At 38.9% G+C, this 21,582-nt stretch overlaps 1 protein-coding gene across 1 annotated transcript in view; it reads right to left on the bottom strand.

Moving 5' to 3' along the window:
• The window catches only part of mib1 (E3 ubiquitin-protein ligase mind bomb 1), a 515,003-nt gene that overhangs the window by 83,310 nt on the left and 410,111 nt on the right, over positions 1–21,582 (bottom strand). Inside the window, exon 16 of the mRNA XM_090415624.1 lies at positions 6,499–6,680. Coding sequence (XP_090271750.1) covers positions 6,499–6,680 — 182 coding nt within the window. The remainder of the gene's footprint in view (positions 1–6,498; positions 6,681–21,582) is intronic.

Below are 21,582 nucleotides of genomic sequence, written 5' to 3'. Positions count from 1 at the left end.
CACCTATAGGAATTGCCAATTGGTGTGCCACCCTTTTTTAATAAATTACTCTGGATTTAGAGAAAGATGTTGAAAGTTTATTTTCCACTTGGTTAGAGTATAATAAATTTAGTTTAATCCTTTATCCAAGTGTGAGCAAACAAAGTTTGCGCCTGAAAGTATCTTCAGGACTGGGTTAAGGTGGTACACACCAGGGCAACTCGTTGCAAAGGTGGAGCAAGCTACCAACACTCCTATCCTAGTATCTCCTATAATGCAAAACACATCTCCTTGCGGATATGTCTATTGTTATGCATTAAGGGAAGGGCCACTACCCAGACCGGTTTCGACCTTTATTGAGGTCTCTTCAGTGGGAGCCAGGCCCAAGTCGAGATATCAGGCAGAAGCATTTGCAGGTCATCTCCACCTATAGGAATTGCCAATTGGTGTGCCACCCTTTTTTAATAAATTACTCTGGATTTAGAGAAAGATGTTGAAAGTTTATTTTCCACTTGGTTAGAGTATAATAAATTTGGTTTAATCCTTTATCCAAGTGTGAGCAAACAAAGTTTGCGCCTGAAAGTATCTTCAGGATACTTTCAGGCGTGTACCACCTTAACCCAGTCCTGAAGATACTTTCAGGCGCAAACTTTGTTTGCTCACACTTGGATAAAGGATTAAACTAAATTTATTATACTCTAACCAAGTGGAAAATAAACTTTCAACATCTTTCTCTAAATCCAGAGTAATTTATTAAAAAAGGGTGGCACACCAATTGGCAATTCCTATAGGTGGAGATGACCTGCAAATGCTTCTGCCTGATATCTCGACTTGGGCCTGGCTCCCACTGAGGAGACCTCAATAAAGGTCGAAACCGGTCTGGGTAGTGGCCCTTCCCTTAATGCATAACAATAGACATATCCGCAAGGAGATGTGTTTTGCATTATAGGAGATACTAGGATAGGAGTGTTGGTAGCTTGCTCCACCTTTGCAACGAGTTGCCCTGGTGTGTACCACCTTAACCCAGTCCTGAAGATACTTTCAGGCGCAAACTTTGTTTGCTCACACTTGGATAAAGGATTAAACTAAATTTATTATACTCTAACCAAGTGGAAAATAAACTTTCAACATCTTTCTCTAAATCCAGAGTAATTTATTAAAAAAGGGTGGCACACCAATTGGCAATTCCTATAGGTGGAGATGACCTGCAAATGCTTCTGCCTGATATCTCGACTTGGGCCTGGCTCCCACTGAAGAGACCTCAATAAAGGTCGAAACCGGTCTGGGTAGTGGCCCTTCCCTTAATGCATAACAATAGACATATCCGCAAGGAGATGTGTTTTGCATTATAGGAGATACTAGGATAGGAGTGTTGGTAGCTTGCTCCACCTTTGCAACGAGTTGCCCTGGTGTGTACCACCTTAACCCAGTCCTGAAGATACTTTCAGGCGCAAACTTTGTTTGCTCACACTTGGATAAAGGATTAAACTAAATTTATTATATTGTTTGTAAGAGACAGAACAGCAGACAAAAAAAGGTATAGGTATGTCAAAAGTGCAATATTTTAATGGGCTGTGAATTATTAGTAAATGTGAAAATGATTCCTGGATTCATTCCAGGAGTCATTTTCATACAGAGTCTTGCTCAAGTAATAATGCTTGCTTTCATAGCAAGCATAATTACTTGAGCAAGACTCTGAATGAATAACAGAACAAAAGTAAGTGACATCATGGAAGTGAAGAAACGTAGGAATAAGAGACCAAGAGGTAAAAATGACAGTGACAGTGTGATTGCCAGGATGCAAAATATGACAAACAAGTTGATCAGAATGAGAAATAAGATGAGATGATGAATATGCACAATGAGATTAAAACTTTGGTAGACAGCAATGAAAGAGTGCAAAAGGATAGAATGAAGGAAAGTAGAAGGAAAAAAAGTGACAAATGACTTCAGAATAGGGATGTAGGGAGATTCCTAAAGGTGTTGTAAATTAGATGGTCCATAAGGTTTGTTTCAAGGAAGGAGGATTAATAAAATAATTGATGCTTTGGATACGAGAAGAAAATGAGCAAGAGAGAGAGAGAGAGAGAGAGTAAGTGGTGGTTGTAGGAACAAATGATTTGGTTGTACATAAGGAGACTGTAAGAATGGATATTAGAGGTTGTTGAAGAGAGTGAAAGAAAACAGTGTGGTAGGAAAGGAGATCAGTATGTTACCAAGGTATGAGAGTGATGAGTTGAAAGAGACAGCAAGAATCACATCTTGGCATACCTGTGTGAGGAGAAGGGAGTGGAGTTTGCAAATATGTGGGATGCATTTCATGGAAGGATGGATTTGTACAATAGTGAAGGTTTGCATTTAAATGGATTTGGTGGGGATCAGATGGAGAGATTATTGCTGGAAGGAAATGTCATGAGGGATGTGAACAAGAGACCAGAGGATGTAAAAGATGAAGTGAAAGAGCAGGAGAGGGTAACTGGTGAGACTGAAGTGGTCGTAAATGGAAACAGTAGTAGTGTGAGAGATGATGATAAGAGAACAGGAATGTAAGATGGATGGGAAAATGGGGGAGGATGGAAGACATGGTATAAGGAGAGAGTGGATGTTGGAAGCAGTAGTGAATGTGAGTATAGAGTAGGTAGAATAAAAATGGGATGGACTGGGATGTAAGGAGATATATAGGGTAAGTAGTAATAAAAGGATGGATGGATATGAGGAAATCAAAACCAACAAGTCGCATGGATAAACTGATTACAGACATAAAAATGAACCATTGTGTTTATTTACAAACAAAAGGAGCATCAGAAATAAAGGAAATGAAATGGTACATTGCCTGAGCTTATTCACAAAAAAATTGTTGCAATAAGTGAAACATAGTTGGATAAGGAATATATCTTCAAATAGAAATGGAAGGGTGTGATGTTTTTCATGAGGACAAAAAGGACAAGAAGAGAGTGGGATTGTTGCTGATAACAGCAGGATAATTATGTTTACACAAAAGTGGAGATGCAAGAGGGAAACAGTGGCAATGGTTTGAGGTAGTATGGTATGAGGTGGAGAGTGATAACCTTGAAAGAAAGAACCTTCATTCATTCATTTGATGCCTACCTTACTCAGCCTTTTGGTGGTCAGCATTCTTCTTGATAAGAATGATGGATTGTCAAAACATCCAGTGTTATTTTCATTTATAAGTAAAATAATTACTCCAACACGTGTGTTTTTGTCTCCATAAAAACACATTAGGAATTAAGCAAGAAATGTGAAAGATGGTACTGTGAAGGCAGCACAAGGTGAATAATGGTAATAATCAGTTGCTTGAAGAGTATAAAGAGCAGACCAGGAAGGTGATTAATTTGGTGATGACAGCAAAAGGATGTATGGTATGAACAGAAATTAGCAAATCAGGTAAGAAAAATCCTAGACAGTTTTCCAATATGTGGCAAGGAAGAACAATTATGGTAAGATGATGTTAATAGATGAAGATTAGTAACTGCTGCAGAGGACACAGCTGAAGTATTCGCTGAACAATTCATCAGGGTGTTTCATTCTCATCGGCATGAAATCAGGAGAAGCTCAAGTATAGAGGAAATGGGAGAGGAAGGCTTACTTGTGAGTAAGCAAGAAATATATGAGAAATTAAGTAAGTAGCTTGATGTCAATAAGGCTTGATGATATGTTACCGTGTTTTAAGGTTCCAGGATTAGATAGTAGCCTTGGCACATACCTGTTTTATTAAATAGGTAAGCCAAGGCTACATCCCAGGGATCTCAACAGAAAGGTTCCAAGGAAATGGAAAGAAGGCGAAATTGTTCCATTTCACAAAGGTGGTGATACTGTGGCTATAAATTATAGGCCAATCTATAAATCTGGAGTTGTTGTTAAAGTACTCTTAGTGAGAGCTAGGATACAGAAATCAATTGAAAACAGCAGTATTTTCTGTGAAGGGTTGATAAAGGTAAGTCATGTTTTACAAATTTGCTTATGATCTATAACCAGGTAAAGAAAACATTGCACAGTGGAGATGCATATGCAGTGCTATACTTAGATTTTGCCATGGTTTTTGGCACTGCCACACAACAAGCTGATAACTAGATTGAAATGAATGGGATTGGATAATAGACTAGTGAGTTGGATAGGTGACTTGGATAGGTCAGATAGGTATCAGCAAATTGTATACAGGTGGGGGGGGAAGATCCTGAAAGAGGACAATCACATTAGTAGTGTGCAGTGGGGCCATTAATGTTCAACTTGTATATTAATGATAATGGGAAGGGTTTAACTTGAGATATGTAACTGTTTGCAAATAATGCAAAATTGGGGAAAACTTGAACAGACTGTATCAGTGAGCAAGTGACTGGAACTATCAGCTGAATATAGCAAAAATATAAGGTTCTGAATGGCAAATGATGATAGGATCCAAGTACACACTGCTTGGAGAAATTTTGAAGGTAGAGGAGATGAGAGATGTGGAAGTGGTGGTGTTCAAGGACTCAAGTTCATGGGTCACAGGGATGTCCTCTTGTTCTATTACCTTCCCTTTCTATGAAAAATTTTTTTCATATTAAACTGGTAACAACTCTGACAAATTTATGTCTCAATCATATCCTCCTCTCCTCTCCTGATATTACAAATTGCATTCCCTCTATCTGTCTTCATACTCCACATTGTAAAGGCCATACCTTTGTGAATCTTTTCTTGATCCTTTCTAACATATCCTTGTCACAATGAAAACCAGGTGACCAAATCTGTGCACAATAATTCATAGGCCTGAAGCTTCATACAGTGGAACCATAACCTTTATTTCTTCATGTCATGGTACTCCTCTACATCCTTGATGTGAGCAAAAAGATTGCGAGTTCGAATCCAAGCGTGGACATGGATATTTGACATTGTTTTTGGAAATACTAGTGGTAGTCGGTGGTGGCATTGGTGTAGTTTTGATCAGTTGGTGGATTGAGTGGCGGAGACAGAGCTGTAGAGCAGGTGCCCTCCCTCGATGAGTCTTTGGACTCCCTGGAGGTGTCTAATAATAATAATAATAAAATAAAGCTTATGGCTTCACTGTATGAGGCTTCAGGCCTAAGGATTATTGTGCACAGATTTGGTCACCTGGTTTCCATTGTGACAAGGATATGTTAGAAAGGATCCAGAGAAGATTCACAAAGGTATTAACATACCTTTGTGAATCTTCTCTGGAATGTGGAGTATGAAGACAGCTTGAGGGAATGCAATTTGTAATACCTCATGAATAGCAGGAGGAGAGGGGGATATAATTTAGACACATAAATTCATCAGATTAATATGAAAGAAATTTTTCATAGAAAGGGAAGGTAATAGAACAAGAGGACATCCCTGGAAACTGTATAAGGTGGGTATGAGAGCAAAGGAATGGGGAACAGATTTTTTTGCATGGAGAGCAGTTGGTGAGCAGAATGCATTGTGTGAGTGTTTGGAATGCAAACACAGCAAATGAGTTTAAAGCAAAGTTTGCTGAGCTTTGTATATGACGACATGTATCTTCTGCAATGAATCTTTTGACTCCATGGAGGTCCAACATTAATAATAATAATATTTGACCTGTAGTAATATAAACTAGTCCCTGTTAGAGATGTTAACAGGAGAATAGGAAAGAAATACCAATCATATAGAAATGATTCGGGAAAAGGAAATTGGTTCAAGGATACATTGTGGTTTATTGTGAATTTAGCGCTCATGTAAAATTGGTGATTTTTGTCTGTTTTATAGTGTTTTTCCCTTAGAAAATTAGTGTCTTAAAGATATTAGTGTTTTATAACATATTTCTATTAAGATATTTCAACAATAAGTTTAAACCAAATTCACTGCAATCTTACTTTTACTTTCACCATGTTTAAATCTTTTAATTATATCAAGTTTTGTATCTAAGGTAATTACTTTCATCCCCTTTTTTTCACTTAATGACCCAGTTGTGGGATTGCTCTTATTCTTCAACATGATTAATGGGCTGTAAAATTATACGAAGAATATAATTTGTAAATACAGCAGAACAATGGAGCTTGTAATACACCCACTCTTAATGCTTAATGGGAGGAATGGCGTCATCATGCTCACAACTTTCTTTCTCTCGGTCAGGAAACACTCTTCGAGGCCTGCATGTGTTTGCATGGCAAATTTTAAAGGAACGTTAATTAAAACTCTTGCCATGTATATATATATATAAAGGGATTGTCGCAATGAATTTCGCTGCATTAATTAAATCCCGCGTCAAGCAAGGGATACCTGTATTTTAAAAAAATACCCCTTAACAGTGTTTACAGCTAATGAGAAATGTATGAAGTAAATTATATTTAAAACTGATACATGGAAAGCCTTTTCCATAAAATAAAATTATTTTTTAAATGTATTTTATTGAGAACATGATAATTTGACATGAAATTACAATTTTACTATAACTAAAATACTATAAATATTATAAACTAAAAAAAAAATTAAGGTATTTTATTTAAAATATGATAATATATGAATCCGATTAAAAATTACCTTGATCTTTCTTTATGACATTTTGCCAAAGCTTTGCAAAGATTAGGATCAGGACACAAATCAAGTGGGGTTTGACCTTTTTTGTTCTTAATATTTAGGTCAGCACCATTGGAAACAAGGAAACAAGCAATGGATGCACTACTTTTTTTATCAGCTCCCTGAGTTCCTAATCCCATCAACAGCTGAAAGAAAGAAGAAATATGACTTTAATTTCACTCATGTTAATAAAAAAAGATCCCCCATTTAAATTGAAAGGTCATACATTGCTGGTTTTCCACAGTCAAGTTTCTGACAATAAAAGCAAAATATTAATGCACTTACTGATTTTAAATTTAAAATAGACTTAACTATAAATGCTCAATTAAAAACTTTTTACCATTTACACACTAAGGTACTCACATGTGAAATGACAATTTCAGTGCAGAGAGAACCAGGCTATATACTTTTAACTCAATTATAGTACTATTTCACAAAAAAAAAAAAAAAAAAAAAAAAAAATCTTCCATATCATCAAGTTTCTTGGTATACAGTACATATAATTTCCAGACCTTATATAGAAGAACTGACGATATGATTTCAATGCCCACCCTCACATCTAACAGCTGACTTTAAAAGGAATTTTTTTTTCTCTAAACAATGCAATTCACTCAGTATCTGCATATTTCCAAGTGGTCGCCAGCTCGATTATCACTTTCACCAGAGGAAAACACCAGTCCATATTCAAGTTGCATGTCGGCATATACCAAGTTTTTTCACTTGGTTGCAAATTAAATTAAAGTTGACAAGAAATTATATTCTTGTTCTTTATTTTATTCTAGTGTAAGCAAACAAAGTTTGCAAGTGAATCCTGTGCTTTGCATTATGGGATACAAAGGCAATTAATGTTAAGTCATCAGCCTTTATATACAAATAGCCTAGTTGTGAATCTTCACATGCACTTAGATAAAGAATAAAACAAGAATATAATTTCTTGGAAAGTTTAATTTAATTTACATGTCAGCAGTTAGAACTAAAGGAAGCACAGGAAGCTAATCACCATCATCACCATCATCAAATTCCTGATATATACCCTCAAGGGGTATACAGGATATGATAGTACTACATGAAAAATTACATCATTACTAACTTCCTAACTACAATTTTCCTCCAAATCAATCTGTTACCTGTCAAGACACCAACATTATCAGATCTTATATTTCTCTCTTCTAAGGCACTTTTTACTGTATCAATCCACCTATATCTTGGTCTTCCTCTGGGTCTTTATCCTGCCAACTTGGTAGAGAACAATTGTTTTGCTAATCTTTCCTCGCCCATTCTGTTTAAGTGACCATACCACCTGAGATTAGCTCTGCTAACACATTCCTGGATACTGACAAAGTCAAGTTCTTTCCTAATATCTTCATTTTTAATATGATATTGCCATTAATGCCATCTGTTCATGTCCTTAATCTTTCTCAGGCTCTCATATCTGCGGTCTCTAGTCTTTGGTCAAGTGTTTTACCTCTGACCCAGCTCTCAGATCTATAAGTTAAAATTGGCTTGAATACCGTCTTGTATACAGCTAATTTACTCTTTTGATGTAAAATAAGGTGTAAGACAAGGGTACACACCATCTCCATTGTAATTCATCATTTCCTTCATCATCACATCATTCATTATGGATCTCATTATTAAAGGGGCATAAAACTAGGTATTAAAATTTGATATATTATCTCAGGTCTTTATTTTAAGCAGCTAATGTGATACTCTTAAATCAATCCAGTAAGCGTGTTCAGGATTCCATAAGTAAGATGAATAAATGCTGTAACAAATTTTGTAAGAAAATCAGAAATAAAAAGTTAAAAATTATGAAAATAAGCAGGAATATAAAAGATATCAACTGCATCCTGAATGAAGAACCTATAAAACAAAAACAAAAATATTTTGGCTATTTTCAGTGAAAATGACAAATTACATATGAAGCTGAGAGCTGATTAGATATAAAACAGTTGGTCACTGACTACAAACTACAAATATTAAAATGAAAAAAAAAATAGAATAATAATGGTAAGTATTTACTAGACTTCTGACGGGATACAGACTAGTCATTACTAACACCATGTTTCAACATAAAGATGTTCATAAGTTCACATGGAGAGAAGACACAAGAAATAAAAGACTCATTGACTACATTTCTGTTGATAGAGATATCATCATGCTTGTTCAGGATACAAGAAAGTACAGAGGATTTGAAATTGGAAGTGACCATTACTTAGTACTAAGCAGGATAAAAAAACAGATAGCACATTGAAAAGGACAGTATATAGGAAAGTTTAAAAAAAAATTAAAGTTGAGCAGCTTTTACAAGTAAATTGTAGATTCAACTATACAAACATTATTGAGGAAAAAATTAAACAAATTGAAAACAAGAACCAAACCTTGGAGTCTCAATGGCAAACTCTGAAGAAGAATTGATTGATTGATTCAGCTAGGAAGGTATGTCGTGAAGTTGCCTGCAAAGATAGAAAAATAAGAACACCATGGTGGATACAGGAAGTTAAAGAAGCAGTCCTGGAAAAGAAGAAAGCATACCAAAAGTTCTTAGAAAATAAGACAGCAGATTCCCTAAAAGAATACAGAGAAAAATGCATGAGAGCTAAGCAGCTATGTGTAAAAGTAGCTAAACAAAACTCATGGGAAGACATATGTAAGAGTATGGAAATTAAATACCAATAAGGTGGCAAAATGTTCTGGAGGCTATTGAGGAAAGAGTACTGTAAAAGGAATCCAAGATGATAAACTGAAGATAAGGATATCCTAGATGTCTGGAGTAATTACTTTGAAAGACTGTTAAATGAACCAACAGTGACAGAACCATACTAGAAAATTTTCAAGAGGAATGGAAAGAGGAGTACTTATCAATACTTGAAGTAGAAAAATCTGTCAAAAACTTGAAATGTGGAAAGGCAGCTGGAGTATATAATATTCAACCAGAAATGCTTCGTTTATGGAAGTATAAAGGTTTTGCAGTGGCTACATTGCATAATTCAGAAGGCTTGGACAGAAGATCGAATTCTCAGTGATTGGAGTAGAGTTTCCATAGTACTCATCTATAAAAAAGGGAATAAAGCCGAATGTGAGAATTACAGAGGAATTTCTCTACTAAGTGTCCCAGGTAAGATTTATGCACCCATACTTGAAAAGAGGTTGAGAAAGATTGTGGAAGAAAAACTTGGAGAAGAACAAGCTGGGTTCAGGCCAAATAGAGGTTGTAAAGATCAGATTTTCACTTTAAGAGAAACAGTTGAGAAATCGTGGGAATATGATATGGAACTGTAGTTAAGTTTTGTGGATCTGGAAAAGGAATATGACAAAATGCTCAGAGAAAAGCTTTTCAAAACAGTACAATTATATGGGGTGATTGAAACATTATATAGAGCAATACATAGACTATATTTAAGTTGTCAGTCAGCAGTTAGTATTGAAGGAAATACAGGCAGATTGTTAGATGTAAAATCAGGGGTAAGACAAGGATGCACATTATCGCCCCTCTTATTCATCATCTATATGGATCACATTATGAGAGAAAGTGGCATCAAGCCTGATATTAGAATTGGTGATGTCAAACTTAGCTCTTTCTTTATCATGTTGCACTCCTGAACACATCTAGTGTAAGTCTCTAAGATTCACTAATTAAATTGAATAACAACTGTAACAAATTTGGCATGAAAATCAGCAACAAAAAGATCAAAACTATGAAAACAGGCAGGAGCACAGAAAACTTCACCTGCATTCTGAATGGTGATCCTATAGAACAAGTAAAATATTTTGGCTATTTAGGCAAAATTTTTAGTGAAGATAGCAAGTTAAATCTGGTAACAGACAAGAGAATAAGCAAAGCTTATTATGTTGTGTTTCCAGATTTATTCAGTTAGGGTAGCCAGCTGAATAAATTTATACGGAATAAGAGAGAAGTTAGCCAAAATGCCAAACTGGGAGTATAATATGCATACATGGGCAAATGTGGCAGATGTTTGTTGAAAGATTAAACAAGAGAAGCAAGAGAGTCAGGGTCTGCAGAAAGCGTGATATATTAATATAGAAGACAGTGTTCAAACCAGTTTTAAGTTATGGATCTCAGAGTTGAGTTAGAAATAAAGCACTTGATCAAAGACTAGAGACCACAGCTATGGAGGTTCTCAGAAAAATTAGGGGAGTGAACAGATGGCATCAATGGTAGAATCAAATTAAAACTGAAGATATTAGAAAGGAACTTGACATTATTAGCATTCAAGAATGAGTCAGAAGAGTTAATGTAAGGTGGTATGGGCACTTAAATAGAATGAGTGAAGAAAGATTAGCAAAATAGGTGTTTATGCCAAGATGGCAGGAAAGAGACCCAGAGGAAGGCTGTATTGATTCAGTCAGAAGTGACTTAGAAGCTCGGAATGTAATATACGACAATATTGGAGTGCTCACAAGTAACAGATTGATTTGGAGGAAAATTGTTGATAGGAGATTAATCATAATGTAAACTTAATCATGTAGTACTGTCATAGTAACCTGAACACCCCTTGTAGATACATATCAGGAAATCAATGATAATGAAAAATGAGAAGAGTGAGTATGGCATAATTGTCAAAATTACACTGTTAGGATGCTGTGTTGCTTGCCAATGACAGTCAGTAGAATTGTGGAGAAAAAATAAGTTTTATTGTTTGGAATATTTTTGAAGAATTATATGCATTTCACTGAAAATTTATTTAATTACTACTACTGAGACTGAATGCATATTAATTATCAAGGTTAACTGTTGTTAGTCAGCTTTGTACACAAATTTGTGTATAACAGTTAACAACGACAAAAGTGGTAGTAAGAACAGATGCATGGTGTGAAAATTGAGTGTGTTGAACTGTGTGTATTTTGATAAGAATCTTCACTGTTGGGAGTCTCTCTTTTCATTGATCTCCTCATGCCTGAAGACTCGTGACCTTGGTAACAATAATAAATTTAGTTTAATCCTTTATCCAAGTGTGAGCAAACAAAGTTTGCGCCTGAAAATATCTTCAGGACTGGGGTAAGGTAGTACAACACCGGGCAACTCGTAGCAAAGGTGAACGAAGCTAACATCACTCCTATCTCAGTATCTCCCATAATGCAAAACACATCTCCTTGTGGATATGTATAATGTCATGCATTAAGGGAAGGGCCACTACCCAGACTAGTTTCAACCTTTATTGAGGTCTCTTCAGTGGAAGCCAGGCCCAGAAGTAGACATACCAGGCAGAAGCAATGGCGAGGTCATCTTTACCTATAGGAGTTGCCTAACGGTGCATGACATTATACATATCCGCAAGGAGATATGTTTTGCATTATGGGAGATACTGAGATATGAGTGATGTTAGCTTGGTTCACCTTTACTACGAGTTGCCCAGTGTTGTACTACCTTACCCCAGTCCTGAAGATATTTTCAGGCACAAACTTTGTTTGCTCACACTAGGATAAAGGATTAAACTAAATTTATTATAATTATAATCTAAACAAGTGAAAAATAAACTTTCAACACCTTGGGAACAATGTTTCTCCATCCACTTCTATCTCTTGACATGGCAGTTGCTTCTTCCAAGGAAAGTCTTGAGATCCTTTGATTTGATCTATCCATCTTGCTCTTAGTCTTCCTTTCTTGTGTTTTGCTTCTACTTTTCCTTGCATAACTTCCTCCTTGATGTTATCACCATCTCGTAGTGATATATGTTCAAAATACTGAAGTATCCTCTTGTTGACTATGTCACTGGGTCTTTTTTTAATGTTTAATTGATTGAGAATACTGACATTTTTTCTTTTATCCATCCATGAGATATTCAGCATTGTTCTCCAGCACCACATTTAAAAGATGTCAAGTGTCTCTTTGTCTCTCTCTCTTACTGAGTGTCCATGATCCTGCACCATAGAGAATGACTGAGAAAATAAGGGTATTCACTAGTTTATTTAAGTTAAGGGATATTACATCCCATATAGTTTCTTAGCCGAATAAGAAACTCAAAGAGTTTCATGCCGAATATAGTAGAAACTATATAAAGTTCGGCGATTCCAAGCGTAAGCAAATACCTGGATACTGCAGCACTGATCCCAAAGGGTAGTGCAAGCTGGGGCAACTCGTGGTAGAAGTGGAGCGAGCTCCGATCACTATTCTTGATATTTGCCCATAATGTGAACTTAGCTCCTAGGAACTGTATTTTTGTTCACATTATGAGAGAAGGTCACTACCCAGACCGGTTTCGACCTTTATTGAGGTCTCATCAGTGAGTAGCCAGACCTAGTTAATATCAAGTTTGTAGCGAACAGAACTTGTACCCCTTCTACGAGTATTGCCGTGAGGTGCTCTAATAAATTATTAGATATGTGAAGAGGCAAAGCTTCAATTCGGCGACATATAACTTGTTTAAGTTAAGGGATATTACATCCCATATAGTTTCTTAGCCGAATAAGAAACTCAAAGCGTTTCATGCCGAATATAGTAGAAACTATATAAAGTTCGGCGATTCCAAGCATAAGCAAATACCTGGATACTGCAGCACTGATCCCAAAGGGTAGTGCAAGCTGGGGCAACTCGTGGTAGAAGTGGAGCGAGCTCCGATCACTATTCTTGATATTTGCCCATAATGTGAACTTCTTTGAGTTTCTTATTCGGCTAAGAAACTATATGGGATGTAATATCCCTTAACTTAAACAAGTTATATGTCGCCGAATTGAAGCCTTTGGCTCTTCACATATCTAATAATTTATTAGAGCACCTCACGGCAATACTCGTAGAAGGGGTACAAGTTCTGTTCGCTACAAACTTGATATTAACTAGGTCTGGCTACTCACTGATGAGACCTCAATATCGACATCGACAGAACGCAGCGGATTCCAGCGACAGTTCCGAAGGACCCCCGAGAAAGCTCCGGCCAAAGGTGGACGTTTACCTCTCAAGAAGATCCAGTTTCAACGGCCCAAAAAGAGAGCTCCATGGTCAGATTCCACAGTAGTACCCCAGCTTTGGTAAGACCTTTTTTCTTTTTTTTGCCTGTTTTATCGGTCTATTCTGGTATCGCTTTGTTTGCGGCGAGGAACGCCCAACGTTCCTCGATTTTTCCCTCCCTTACATCCCCTTTCTACAGCCAGTAGTCAGGAATTTCTGTAACCATGTCGCATTTTTTGCCTAGAACTAGGACGCTCGGTATCGAGCTCACGAAGCCCGTAGATCAGCGGGCGTTAGCGAGAGCTCTAATCGAAACAGTAGGGGATGAAAATATATACGGTTTTATACCTTACGGGAACAATAGATTCCAAATAGTGGTCAAAAATGAACAAACAAAAAAGAAATTATTAGAGGGTTTCATTTGTTGTGGACAAACTATCAGACCGTTTCTAATAGGGAGCCTACACAAAACGCTAAAAATAACCAGGTTTCCACTAGAATACCTAGAGAACGAACCTGAAGTCAAGAAATTCTTTAGTCAATGGGGGGAAATTCACGAGATTAAAGCAATTGAGCATGCAGACTATAAAGGATGGAAAACAAGACGTCGAAATCCAGATTGAAATGAAAAAAGAAGTTCCCAACTTCGTTTTTTTGGGGGGAACGAGGGTAATGATCAACTACCCAGGTGTGAAAAGAAGGTGCTTTAGATGTAACTCGGAGGAACACCTTGGGGCAGATTGCCCTCGAATACAATGCAAAAATTGCAAAGCATCAAAACATAAAATAGAAAGCTGTACGGAACCTTGTGTGAAGTGTGGGGATCTGATCCATAAAGTGGACACATGCCCAAACAGGACAGTCTCAGAAGCAACTGGAGAGACCATAACACTGATTAGGGCAACACCCATCGGGAATCCTGAGACAGTAGCAAGGAGCGATTTTCCGGAGCTCTGCCAACAGGCTGAAAAGGGAGCATCAACGGAAAGCACAACCTCCACAAAAACCCAAAAGATACCCAAGGCAAGCTGCCACACGCAGGACAACATTGCCAGTATCAAAGTGGCAAACCATGAAACGCGTAGGAAAGAGGAAGAAGTCACACCCAGCGCCCCAACAAAGCGCACAAGAGAAATGGAATCAAAAGAAAAGAAAAAAGCGAAACAAAGCAGCCTGATGTCATCGGAGGACGAAACAGAGTATACCCATACTACGGGTCGACGTCAAACAATAAGCACAAAGCCCCTCGACAATGACGTAACAATGCTAGAGAGCCTATCCCCAGTAAGGGATCAACCGGCAGAACCACAAGTCCACGAAATGGACTCTGAAGATGAAGGGGAGAGGGACTCCCCAAACAGGCTCGTCATTGACTCAGGTGCTGAAAGTGCAATCAGCACCGACGATGAACCAGAAATGGCCTGCATAGAACAACCAACAGATAACGTCCCCCCCTCATACTAACACCAACATGGAAGTTAAAATCGCAACCTTAAACACTAATGGACTACGCAACCCCTTTGCGCAAAGCACTGTCTGGAGGCTAATGTTAACACACAAAATCAATATCCTCCTGATACAAGAAACCCATTTCTATAAGCACTGGGATGTGGAGAACTTCTCGAGAAGCTATCCGATCACCAGCTACTGGTGCTTCGGGGACGCTCACTCGCGAGGGGTGGGGATACTAATTCGCCCCCAATCGCGGGGGGGGGGGGTTCTTCAACGTCCAAAAGGATGCCACAGGACGCCTAGTAACGGTGGACTGGAAGTACGGTGGCCGTACCATCCGACTTGCTGCAGTTTACGCCCCAAACAATCCATACCACAGAATTGGTCTCGTCTCTGCCCTTGAAAACTATCTCCTGGGAGCAGAACACCTAATAGTTGCAGGAGACTGGAACTGTGTGGAAGACACACGTCTAGACAAAATCGATGGGAATCCAAACACCGGAACTGGCGGCATTGATGCTTTAAAACGATGCTGTATTAATTTTGATCTCGTCGATATCTGGAGGCGGAATAACCCCTCCAAAGTAGAAACTACGTGGTGCCGCGGCCAGATAGTGACAAGACTAGACAGGGTGTACGTGTCCCAAAACTTGGAACAATATGTTCAGAGGATACGTCACACCGCAGTGCACAACATGACAACTGACCACAAAATGGTCACACTCAAAATCACGCTCCCAGAGGTTATGGAAACAGCCAGAGGGCCTTGGAGGCTTCCTCCCGCCTTTCCCAGTCTTTTTAGTGACCAGCTACAGAATCTCTGTGACAGATGGACAAATACCAACTGGGACTGGGAAAACTGGCTGAGCTTCAAGTGGCAGGCTAGGGAACTGTTCCAAAAATGCGGGCGCGAAAGGGCCTACCAACAACGCAAACGGCTGAGGGATCTCTACAGGGAACTCGGCTGGTACCGGACAAACGAACGGAGCGGAGTTCCCTGCGGACATCTTATCAGGCAAGTAGAAATAGAGCTGCAGCAAGAGCGGCAGAGTAGAGTCGAGGACCTCGATTTTCGAACGAGACTATCTCAGAAATTTGGAAACACCTTCCGCCGCATTCTACAACCAACAACGGGTGGCGGCTAATGATGAGAAAACGATTTACCAGATCGAAGAGAAGGGCCAGATTCTACACTCATCCCACGAAATACTCCGTCACTTTCATCAGCAGTATATCGGCATCTTCTCTGATCAGCAGCGCACAGATGACTTCAGTGAGTGGGACGCAACACGTTTTCCCGATCATCTCAGTGCCCTGCATGACAGGCTGATAACTGCAGCCGAAATAAAGGCTACGTGCAAAACGATGAAAACAAAGAAGACCCCAGGGCCAGACGGACTGGGGATAGAATTCTATAGATCTATCTGGGAATTTGCAGTGGCAGCATTAATAAACATCTTTAACGAATTCCTCACTTTGGGAAACATCCCCGAGGAATTCGTTAAGAGCTATACCATATTTATTCCCAAGAAAGACCGAGATCGGACTTTGTCGAATAACTGGCGTCCAATCTCCTTAACCAATTTAGACTATAAGATCTTTGCAAAAATTATCTGCACATGCCTTAAGGGTGGTATCGAAAATATAATAACAAGCTCACAGGTCTACGGGATCCCCGGTAGATCTATGGAACTCAATCTCTTCTTGTTAAGAGACTTGATCAGACTGGCTAAGGTAAAAAAATACCCCCTGGCACTTCTCTCCACTGACCTGGAAAAAGCGTTTGACAGCGTCAATCACAGGTACTAGCAGAACATCCTACAAAAAACAGGCGTGGGCCCGAGACTTCGGCGTACAATTAAAAACATGTACGCAGAAGCTACGACCCAACTATCTATTAATAGGTTTCTGACAGAACCAATCCGCATAAAGAGAGGGGTTAGGCAAGGCTTCCCGCTAAGCCCCCTCCTCTTCTCCCTAGTATTAGAACCCCTAATCAAAAGAATTGATAACACCCCCACAATTAACGGTATTCCACTTCCCCAAGGCTCCAGACAATGCAAAATAGTGGCATATGCAGACGATGTAGTGGCTACACTCAGAGACTCTGAGTCCATCTATATCTATCTGCACATGCTGCAAAAATTCAGCATAGTCAGTGGTCTTCGCGTTAACGCACAAAAAACCAAAATCAAAAGTTTCGGAAATTTCCATAGCACTGGACTTCCCTACGGTTTAACGCTACAGACACAGCCCCTAACTATACTAGGCGTGCCCTTTTCAGACACCCTAGCACTACCAATCCAAAAATTGCAGGAGACAAGCAGGGAAAGGATAAGGCTGTTCAAACCAACCTTCTCCTTTTATGGCAGAGCGACAGTAATAAAAACAATCGTCACCCCAATGCTGATGCACACTGTCAATATCACAGGCATCACACTGGCACAAGAAAATAAGTTATCAAATGAACTCCTGGATTTCTTCTGGAATGGGAGAAAACGCGAAGTAAAGAAAGAATACCTACAACTCAAACAGGAAGAAGGGGGTTATGCTCTGCCCGATCACAAAAGCTTGCTACAAGCAAACACGTTCAAAACCGTACGGAAGGCCTTAAACTCCAACCACATTTCTGGCCTACTAATTAGATATTTTATAGGACTTTTCCTCCCCCTCTTTGGGATCACGGACTATGCTGGACCCCGCGCAAGGGGGATGCCCAAGTGGTACCGTACAGTAGTGAAATCGATCACAACACTCAGAGACAGATGAACAGCAATCCTCACACAAACCCAAAGCAGTATACTGGGATTTCTTCCAGCTTTCCAGGCGTGATACACCCAATCTTAGTACAAATAATGAAATTCTCTTCAGAAACATCAAAAATAGCTGGGGACAGCCTTTTCATCGGGATCTAGCCTGGAGAATAGCCTACGGGCGGCTCCCGGTGAAACAGGTGAAATCCTGGTATGTACCTAACCCGTGCGACCCATTCTGCGATGTCTGCCGAGACGTGGAAACGGTGGACCACTTCTTTTATTTTTGCCCACCAGCCCAACGCATCTGGCGGAGACTCAGCACAGCATTGGGAATCCCTATGCTGACAGTAGAACAGGTCGTACGACTACAATTCCCACCACCAGTCCAAAAAACCCAAAAGTTTGCTATCTTCCTAATCAATGTACTAAAATATCACATCTGGAAAGTACGGAAAAAATCCCAGGTACGAGACGCAAATTTAATGTATGCAAGAATAAGAAAAGGTTTCTTTTTCAACTTACCCAAATTTCTTGCACAAGAAAGGCACTTACTAGGAGACTTTAAATTTGTGAATCAATACTGCAAACCACCGACAATATGCTTTCTTATACAGGGACGCATCAGGCCCTGTATATCTCTTTAGAACGCAAAAAAAACCCACCATCCCCCCCCCACCCCAGGAAAAAGAATAACCACTCTGTCTCCCCTAGCCACAAAGCTTTCGCTGGCACGGTTTCTTTACTCCAAACAAAGGGGGGAGAGCTGAGAACCCGGGCGGCGAAGGCTTACTGCGAGGCGGTGCCGCTCCTCGTGAGCGGCATCTCCCGGGCTAGTCTCTTCCCCAATCTAAGTCCCAGTGGTACCAGGTATACACGTTCCTCAGTAAGTTCCTCTTCATTCCTACTTACCGGACCTTAAGTCCTGTTATTTTAGATTTAAAATAAATATTTAAATAAGTCCTATTATTTACATCTTGTCTTTAAAAAAAAAATAAATAAAAAATTATTTACCTGGAATAAAAATAAGGATATTATATCTAGTAACATAAAAAGAACCTCCATTAACACTGGAGTAAATCATTACTTTAGATAAAATAATATGTGAACTATAGACAAAAGTCCATGTTTAACCTTTTTTTTCTGAACAGATAAATTTGAGATTATATGTTACAGACCAATTAGCCAATAAGGCTAAACCGGTTGACTGAGGCCTCTTTTTACCTCCTACTATCCTACTCTATCTTATATCATACTCCTCTTTTACTGTCTGCTGATCCTCAGCATGCTTTATTCTCCAAAGGCCAATGATGAGAGACATGAACTCCCATTCTACCTCAATAAAGGTCGAAACCGGTCTGGGTAGTGACCTCTCATAATGTGAACAAAAATATAGTTCCTAGGAGCTAAGTTCACATTATGGGCAAATATCAAGAATAGTGATCAGAGCTCGCTCCACTTCTACCACGAGTTGCCCCAGCTTGCACTACCCTTTGGGATCAGTGCTTCAGTATCCAGGTATTTGCTTACGCTTGGAATCGCCGAACTTTATATAGTTTCTACTATATTCAGCATGAAACTCTTTGAGTTTCTTATTCGGCTAAGAAACCATATGGGATGTAATATCCCTTAACTTAAACAAGTTATATGTCGCCGAATTGAAGCCTTTGGCTCTTCACATATCTAATAATTCACTAGTTTATATTTGGTAGTGTTAGAAATATTTCTATTCTTCCACATCTTTTTTAGTTGCGTCATGGTATTCCTTCCCATAACAATTCTTTTTATTTCAGTATGACAACCACCTTTATTATCTATCAGGGCTCCAAGATATATGAACTGTTCTACTTTTTCTAAGTTGATGCTATGAGTAGATATTGCTTCTTTTCCTATCGTCATATACTTTTTCTCATTTCTGTTAATTTTAAGTCCATATTTAATGCTCTCCCAATAAGTGACACCATTTCTCTTTCATTGCTGGCTATAAGCACAGTATCATTTGCATACCTGATGTTGTTTATCTTCTTACCTGCAACTGAGATTCCAGCATTTCCATCCATCAAGAACTTTTCTCATGAATTTGCTATAGAAGTTGAACAGATCGGGAGAAAGGATACATCCCTGTCTAACCCCCTTTTCTATCTTAAACCATTCTAAGAGAGGTGAGAGAGAGTCAGGGTCTGCAGGGTACAAGACTGAGAATGGTAGCCAGAAGAGTGAGTGTGAGAATATGAGTGCAGAGAACATGATAGTGGATATGGAAATTATTGAAAAAGGAAAAGCAAGCATAAATGTGGAAGTGAAAGTGAGCCTCACTGATGGTACAAGAGCTGGTGTGACTGCAAGAACAGAAGAAAGCCTGGCTGACAGAGCAATATCAGGAACAATTGCTGGAATGCAAGAACTGAAGAATGAAATGATTAAGATGAGAAATGAGATGAGGCATATACAAAATGACATTAGACATACAGGGTGTTCGGGATAAATTTGACATATTTATAATTAATTATATTTTTCCGTAAGTTACATGTATTAACACACACTTCTCTTCATTTAAAAGTTTGGACCCTTCTTCATTCATATACAAGATGTCAGAAAGGATGGATAGCTGGAACCCACCTGAATCATGGAAGAGAATAACTTGTATCATGATGATTCGTGCCCGCCATCAAAATAAGGATATTACGACTGCTGCCCAATGCTCCCTGAATACAGTAAAAACAATCAGGCATGAACTAGAGACTTGCAATGGTGACTACGAGGATGTAGCAAGAAGAAAGATCCCTAGCAGACGATCTGATTGCGTTCGTACAGCAGAATTCCTCGCAAATCTGCAGGAACAGGTGTTGAAGAACCCTGGCATTGGAATTCGGGCTTTGTTCGTGGAGTTGCTAACTGTAGTCAAGCCCTGGATAACAAGGGTAGCCAATGGTAGGCCGTATGTATGGCAGCAGGATTCGGCCCCTTGCCACACCTCTGGGAAAAGTCAAAAATGGTTGTCTGAAAATTTCTACGACTTCACCAGTCCAAATGTTTGGCCTCCAAACTCCCCAGACCTTAACCCCATGGATTATTTTGTATGGGGCGTAGTTGAAAAAGACACCAATCGCACTTCCAGTAATACAAAAGCCCAGTTAATGGATAAAATTAAAACAGTTTTTGCGGCCCTTCCCAGGGAGACTGTAGCATCAGCTTGTTCGAGGTTCCGAAGCAGAATTGAAGCTGTGATCGATGCTAATGGTGGTTATTTTGAGTAAATCTTGTTGATAGTATTGTAATTAACTCTGTCTGTAATGTTTTTTTGTCAATTCATTAAATTTAATAGATACAAAGAAGATTTTCTTTTTCCTTACGAAACTGTCAAATTTATCCCGAACACCCTGTATGGTGGATACGAATGGAAGAGTACAAAAGAATAAAATGAAAGATAGTAGAGAAAAAGCAGTAGCAAATGACACAAAATTAACACTATATGGAGATTCTAGTACAAATAAGTGTGGTGGATGAGAAGGTGCACAAGGTGTATTTCTCAGGAGAAAGGATGAACAGGGCAATTGAGACACTGGATATGAGAAGGGTGAGAGGGAATCAGTGGTTGTGGTTGGAATGAATGACTTGGTTGGCCATAGGAAGAATGTGAGGATGGATATCATGAGATTACTGAAGAGAGTGAAAAACACAGTATTACGGCATGAAGAGTACTTTATGTGTTGGCCAGGTATGACAATGATGAGTTGCAACAGAATGAACAAAATGTTAGTGGAAATGTGTAAAGAGAAAGGAGTGCAGTTTGTGAATGCTAATAGCACCTTTCACACACCTGTTTAACATGAGTCTTGCAACAGGTCGAGTCTCAAAGGAATGGAAGATTGTGCCACAAGGATATTTTGGGACCATTATAGTATAACTTGTATGTTAATGACATTGGGACTGACT

Source organism: Typopeltis vanoorti, chromosome 3, assembly GCF_054136105.1.
Source record: "Typopeltis vanoorti isolate ZY-2024b chromosome 3, IOZ_Tvanoo_1.0, whole genome shotgun sequence".
In the NCBI taxonomy this organism is placed as follows: domain Eukaryota; kingdom Metazoa; phylum Arthropoda; class Arachnida; order Uropygi; family Thelyphonidae; genus Typopeltis; species Typopeltis vanoorti.
This window is presented reverse-complemented; position numbering and strand designations above follow the sequence as displayed.